This window comes from Condylura cristata, unplaced genomic scaffold, assembly GCF_000260355.1.
Source record: "Condylura cristata isolate star-nosed mole 26May11 unplaced genomic scaffold, ConCri1.0 scaffold00012, whole genome shotgun sequence".
Taxonomy (NCBI): domain Eukaryota; kingdom Metazoa; phylum Chordata; class Mammalia; order Eulipotyphla; family Talpidae; genus Condylura; species Condylura cristata.
This window is the reverse complement of record NW_004567113.1, coordinates 39,207,041-39,214,203: the sequence shown is the minus strand read 5'-3', so window position 1 is coordinate 39,214,203 and position 7,163 is coordinate 39,207,041. Positions and strand designations below refer to the sequence as shown.

Genomic DNA, 7,163 nt, shown 5'->3' with positions numbered 1-7,163 from the left:
CCATCTATTTATCTTTGCCTTCACTATTGTGGCGTTGGGTGCTCTGTCTTTAAAGATGTCGCTGAAGTGTATGTTGTGAAGTGTTTGACCCATTTTTCAAATATTTTTAAAATGTTTATTGAAACATAATTTGCAAACCACTAAAATCCATCCATTTGTAGAGTATACTTCACCCTTTATTCACAGTTATGTAATCATTACCAAAATCAGGTAGGGGACATTTTTACCTCCCCAAAAAGAAGTCCTATGCTCTTTAGCTCTCACCTCCTAATTACCGTGTTCCACCTCCAACCTCCCAGCCTCAGGCCACCACTAATCTACTCTTTATCCCTGTAGATTTGCCTGTTCTGGACATTTCATATAAATTGAATCATGGAAGAGGTGGTCTTTTGTAATGGACTCCTTTTGTTTAGAATGTTTTCAAAGCTCATTCAAGTTGTAGCATATATGACAGTCTCACTACTTTTTATTGCCAAGTAATATTCCACTGTGTGGATATACTACATTTTATACCCACTAAACCCTTGATGAACATTTGGATTGTTTTCACTTTAAGGGTGTTATGGAATGATGCTGTGATGAATATTGATGTACCAGTTTTTATGTAGAACTTATTTATTTCTATTCAATATGTAACTAGGAGTAGAATTGCTGGATCATATAGTAACTCCATTTTACCCATCTAAGGAACTCCCAGGCTGTTTCCAAAGTGGCTGTCCAATTTTATACAATTACTAGTAAATTCCCCAATCCAGAAATTTCATGTGTTTCTATTTGTTCTGATTCTTGATTTCTTTGATAGTGTTTTTGCATATTCTAGAGTATAAATTTTGCATTTCCTTTATTAGTCATTTTGCCTGTGTTGATTCTCCCTGTCCATGAGCCTGAAAGGTCATTCATTTCTTAAGTCTTGCTTTATTTAACCCTTTTGTAGAATCCTGTAGTTTTCATTGTTAAGTCCTTCACCTCCTTGGTTAGGTTAATTCACAGGTATTTGATTCTTTTTGATGTGATTGTGGATGAAATTATTTTAAATTTTATTATGGCTTTTTGTTTTATATGTTTATTTTCTTACATCACTGTTAATTTGGGGGCAATATTCGAACTCTCCCTTCAGGTGAACTCTGTCTTTCGCCCACCACCACAGTACCGGTGATCCATCACCAAGCTATACGTGCTCTTCCCTTCAGTATTTTCATCCCTCGCTCTCCCATGTGACTCAAATCTATGGTCAGCTTGCAAGTTTCATCTTTGTTTCATGATCCTTTGTATAAATTATATACAAGTTATACCCATTATTTGTATATAAACATGCAACAGGTTTGGGTATAGTGATATTATCACTTGCCACTTTCCTGTGTTTATTTCCTATCTCCAATAGCTTTTTGGTGGAATGTTTAGGGTATTTCATACACAGATCATATCTGCAAATAATTATTTCCCTTTTTCATCTTAGATTCTTTTTATCACCTGGTATCTGCTTCCTCTAGCTAAAACCTCTAATACTAAATAAAACAGAAGTTGCAACAGAAAACATTGTTCTTGTTTGTGATCTTAATAGTGAAAAACTAAAAGCTTTCCATTTAAGCAGTATGTTGACTGTAGGTCATAGATCGTCATTTGTGATATGTAGCCTTTATTATGTTGAAGTAGGTTCTTTCTATTCCCTTCTTGTTGAGTGTTTTTATAAATTGGTACTGAATCTTGTCAGTGTGTTCTCTACATCTATTGATTTTTTTTCTTTTGTTGATACAATGTATTATATTGATTGATTTACATATATTAAAGCATATTTGAATTCCTGGGATAAGTCCCACTTGATCATGTTGTATAATCATTGTGATGTGTTGTTGAATTTGATTTGCTAATATTTTGTTGAAGGTTAACACATCAGTATTCATCAGGGGTATTTGTCTGTTGTTTTCTTGTGCTTTTTTCTGGTTTTGGTATTAAGGTATTGTCAGTATCCTAATGTATATTAGGGAGCATTCTCTCTTCTTGGATTTTTAGAAATAGTTTGAGGAAGGTGGGTATAAGTCTCCTTTAAATGTTTGATAAAATTCACTTTGGGAGGTCATATGGCCCTGGGCTTTGTTTGGAGGGAGATTTTTTATTATATTTGTGGTTGGTTTATTCAGCTATTCTGTTTCTTTCTGTTTTAGTCGTGGTAAACTGTATTTTTCTGGAAATTTCTGCAAGGTTATTAGAGAAATTAGCCTATTGACATTCATAGTAATCTCTTATATCTTTAGTATTTCTGTGCTATCTATAATAATTTCTCCTTTTTTTTAAATTGTTTAATATTTTCTCTCTTTTTCTTTGTTAGCCTAGCTGTCATTTTACTAGATTTTTATCTTCTCAAGCACTCTAATTTCTCCTTTTTATTTCTGCTCTTATTTTTACTATTTTCATCCTTTTAACTTTGGGTCTTACGTGTTTCTTTAGTTTCTTAGGTATAATATTAAGGTGTTTGGATTTTTTTTTTTTAATGTGAACCTGTAGCAGTTATCTTCACTTTTAAGATTGCTTTTGCTGTATCTCATAAATTCTGGTACTTTTATCCTCATTTTCACTAGTCTCAAGGTGTTTCTGCTTTAATATTCAGATCTTTAGTTTCTCTTAACAGTGTTTGTATTTTTCAGAGTATAAATTTTGCATTTCTTTTGTTAAATTTATCCCCAAGAGTTTTTACTCTTTATAATGATTTTAAAATACAAGTGCTAAATTTCACTGGAGATTGTTCATTGCTAGTATATAGAAGTACTGTAGATTTTCATATACAATATTGTCAATCATCTGCTCAACTCATTGGTCTTTTGGTAGATTTCTTAGATATACATTATCCTTAAATACAGATCTACTTTATATGGATACTTTTCCTTATGGAATTCAACTTTTTCCCTTTTTGTTGTATTTTCTATTTGTATAATGTTGCTTTATAGCACTGTAAGTGCTTTATAGATATAGGCTCACACGTCTTCAAATGTATGTTACCATAACACGCTGGCCACCAATACATCCATAGTCCTTTGCCATGTGCTTCTTGGCCCCACTCAGGTTTCCTACACACAGTCAGATTTCTAGGATTTGTTTTGGTTCATAATCTACATGAGTGAAATTATCCAGTATTTGTCTTTCTCCTCCTAACTTTTTTGTTTGCTATGATTCCCTCCAGTCAAAATGTCAAAAATGATAAGAGTTCACCTTTCTAGTTGAGTATTAATCCATTATGCTATATAAAATGTATATAACTATATCTTCCTAATCTTCATATTTACAATTCTGCTTCTAAACCAGACTTTCCTTGGATACATCCAAACAATTTCAGCCAAAAGGATGGGGACCAGGATCTGAGTATGGTTGCTAAATTATACATGATGCAACTAAGAATTATCATTCACATTACAGTTGATTTGTGTGCTCCTGTTTTGACATTTTATTAGCAGATGGCCAAAAATGTCGTACGATAATGATATTTAGCAGGTAGAGTTTTGTCCATTTAAATTTTGTAATGGCAAAATATCTGTCTGTGCACTCCAACATGGAAGTCAGTAGCCACACATGTCTATTGAGACCTTGAAGAACTGAATTTTATATGTTAATTTCTTATCACTAAGCTGACATCTCTCATTTTAAGCAGTGAATTCATAATCGCTGATGTTCCTTTCCTATGAGTTCAATCCCCACCCCGGAGGTGATCCACATGGCGTGGTAGACCTCTCCTGACGCGCCCGCTGCTCCCCTCAGCAGTGTATTTCACTCCACCTGCCTGTTCTCCTCACTCTGTCTCTGGGGAAGCCTCTCACCCCCCTGCACCTCTGGCCTGTACCCTAGTTCTATATGCATAAATAAATAAAATCTTAAAACAAAAAGAAGAAAGAAAGAGGGGGGTCTTTTCTCTACTAATGAGAAACAAGGAAATGAGGGAAGCTTCAGTGGTACAGTTGGAAACATTCACTCTATACAGATAGCAGTTAAGTAAGTGAATGAAAATCAGACTGCTCTGCTTAGCACAGTTTTTAGAGTGCACTTGTGAAAGTTTTTACAGGCTCTCAGAATGTTCTCAGGAGTCTTCGAAGTGTAGAGATAGAGGATCCTATTACCCTCACTTCTCTGTAATTCATACCTCATTATTTGCCAATACATGTTGTTCAATTACATATTGATGAAAGCCAAGGTCCCTTCTGACAAAATGGACATAACCACAGTATCCATCCCTGCAAGTGTGATAACAACCAGCTCTTAGGTTGCCATTTCTTTTAAGAAATAGACTCACTTAACTCGAGGTCATAACTGTTCATGCACATTGTGGCTTTCCTTCTCATGTAAAGATACACCCTTGCATTATATACTATTAATGTCTGGATTTGATCACCTCTCCCAGCTGCTTTCACACATTATTTTTGAAGTCCGTTACTGTTTCCACATAATGAAAGCCTGTACTGCAAAGCAGCTGACATTTGACATTTCATTGTCTCTGGGTCCATGTCAGCATTAGAATCAGTAACAACCAAAGATGGGATGTTCATCCACACTCATCATGGGGGAAAGTATTCTCTCTTTAGATGGATCTGAAAATTTTTTCTCGAAGGAAAAATATGGTTCAAAGAGAAAGGTGTCACATTTGCTTGATATTGTGAACAAGCACAGAGTCCACAGGTGAATTAATGCTTCCTGGTTTGTTGTCCCCTAGGTCATAGATCTGTACTGGGGAGTCGATGAAGCCGAATGGGACAACCCAGAGCTCCAGAAGACCCGCATGAAGCTGCTGGAGGATTGTTTGAAAACTTCTGCAGGTCCATGTTTTGTTGTGGGTATAAAAAAACTAATGCTTTCTATTCATGGTAGATGAATTTGAGAATTTTTGCTGATTTGTTAATTCTTCGGGAAGAAATAATATTTGCTATAGCCATTTAAATGCTTTAAACTTCCTTCTCACCCTCAGTGTGTAAAAGTAAAAAATCCTCAGCTTTCCATAAGACGTTCTGCAAACTCACAGACAATAATTTGAAGTAGTAATTGAAGCTACCATTTGGCTTGGACAATGTCTGTATTACCTGTGATCAGCAATGAGAATCACTGTGGCAACCCTACGGTAGTGACCTTAAATTTTCCCATATTGTCTATTGAATAACATCATAGAGTCTATTTCTCAGCACAGAATTTCTGGCATTTTTTAAAGTGACTGAAGCATGTTAAAGTAAACAAAACATATGATGTCAAACCTGCCAGAAATTGATATCCTGTGAAGATAATTGGTTTTGAAGTGATTTTTCAGCTCGACGTTTATCTAAGCAACTAAGTTTTCAAGTAGAGCATTATTATTAGCTTATTTTCTGAGTGCGCTCTAGACACAATGGTGGTAAGATTGACTGGTAACTGTGCGCCAGCGGATTGTGGAACATCACTGCCTTAATTTAACTGAAGAAAGCCTTATTTGAGTCCACACAAATGCTGCCCATTGCTAGGGATGTTGACCCTTTCCACAGCTGACAGATAGATGAATATTGTGAGAAGACTTAACATGAAAAGCTACATTCAGCATAGCAACAAAAAGTCTTTAATATTGCATATTCATTTGTATTTACTTCTGCATACGATTAGGAAAGCAGACAGAAATGACATCAATGCTCTGACCACCCGTCAGGTTCACACAGAGGACAGCATCATGCATTAAAGCTCTAATATAATCATGCAATATATAAATAACTTACTTATGTGCCAAGTACTTATAAGTGCTACTCTGGCCAGTGGCCGGTCATAGACCTCGGGCATGATGGTCTCCTCCAAGGAAACTGATGTAGCCTATGAAGTGAATGAAAACCAGAACGCTCTCTGCCCCCATGGAGCTTATCCTCTTATGTGGGTGTTGGGGGTGTGCAGGAAATGGAGAGGGATGGCAAAAAATTAAGCAAAATACGGCAGATGGTTAAAAAAAAAAAAGAGTGCTATGGAGAGAAAAACAGGCAGGAAGGAAAGGGAATACCAATGAAGGGGGAAATTTGTTATTTTCTGTAGAGTAGTTGGCAGAGGTCTCCCTGATAAATTGGCTTTGGACAGAAGAATAATAGGAACGAACCCAGTGGATATTTGAGATCACGGTTTTCCAGGGACTTGAGACCAGAGAACAACAATCGGAGCAGTGGGAGCAAGAGCAGGAGTGGGGGGAGTGGAGACCAGATCAGGGGCTCCACCATCTGGAGTAGACTCTGAAGGTGTCCCTGGGACTTCAGGTGGCAGGAGAAGCCACCGAGTGTTTGCAGAGGACTGCTCATGAGAGTAACCAGTTTCTTGATGTCATCTGACATACTCTAAAGCCAAGGGGCTGGTGGGTATAGAATAAAGGGAAGAGCAGAGACATCTAGTAGAAAGTACTACAGTAAGCCAACCAAGAAAAATATGTGGCTTAGGAGCTGTGAAGATGCACACCTAGGAGCGCTGTCCTGTGGTCTGAGCAGAATGCAGGGAGACCTGAAAAGCCACACTCCAGACCCCACGCTCTGGTAGTGGAAGAGGAAGGAATTTTATCACGGGTCCTCAGGAGAAGAAAACGACAAGGCAGATTTCAGCTCCAAGTGAGGTTGGGGTGTGCAGCTTTAGTTCTGGGGTCACATGTCCCTGACTGATTCAGACCAGTGTTGCTTAGCTGTGTGACACTGGAGGTTAGCTCACTGCTCTAAGCCTACTTTGCTTCTCTGCCAGTGGAAGGGGTAACAGTTGACTATCTCCAGCGGTCATTGTGAGGCTAAAATGAAACTCTGGCTCCTTAGGGTGCTCACATAGAGTAACCCACAATGAATGCTACCGTTACTAGCATCCATCGAGGACTTCCAGGATGAAGTTACCTGGGTCAGACTGCAATGAGTGCATTACCAATGACGTTGTCACCGGGGTAGAGACTCCAGACCTCTCTGGTAGGGACTGCAGGTGAGATTCAAAGATGGGAAGGCGACTGAGGAGTCCCTCATGCTTAGACAGATTGAATAGCCGTGAAGCACTGTGGGTGTGTTGGGGATCTCAACTGCTGTGATCTCCAGTACTCTGTCCTATCCCAGTCTTAGAAACCCAGGAATGAGAGGGATATTCTCTTCCATTAAAAACCATAGGGCTGGGCCCTCCCTGGTGGCGCAGCGGGTAAGAGCACAGCACTGAGAAGCTAAGGC

General features: G+C 38.1%; 1 protein-coding gene across 1 annotated transcript in view; it reads left to right on the top strand.

Annotated features, from left to right (window-relative positions):
- NWD2 (NACHT and WD repeat domain containing 2) overlaps nt 1–7,163 on the top strand; it is a 108,068-nt gene that overhangs the window by 50,016 nt on the left and 50,889 nt on the right. Inside the window, exon 3 of the mRNA XM_004681355.2 lies at nt 4,694–4,810. Coding sequence (XP_004681412.1) covers nt 4,694–4,810 — 117 coding nt within the window. The remainder of the gene's footprint in view (nt 1–4,693; nt 4,811–7,163) is intronic.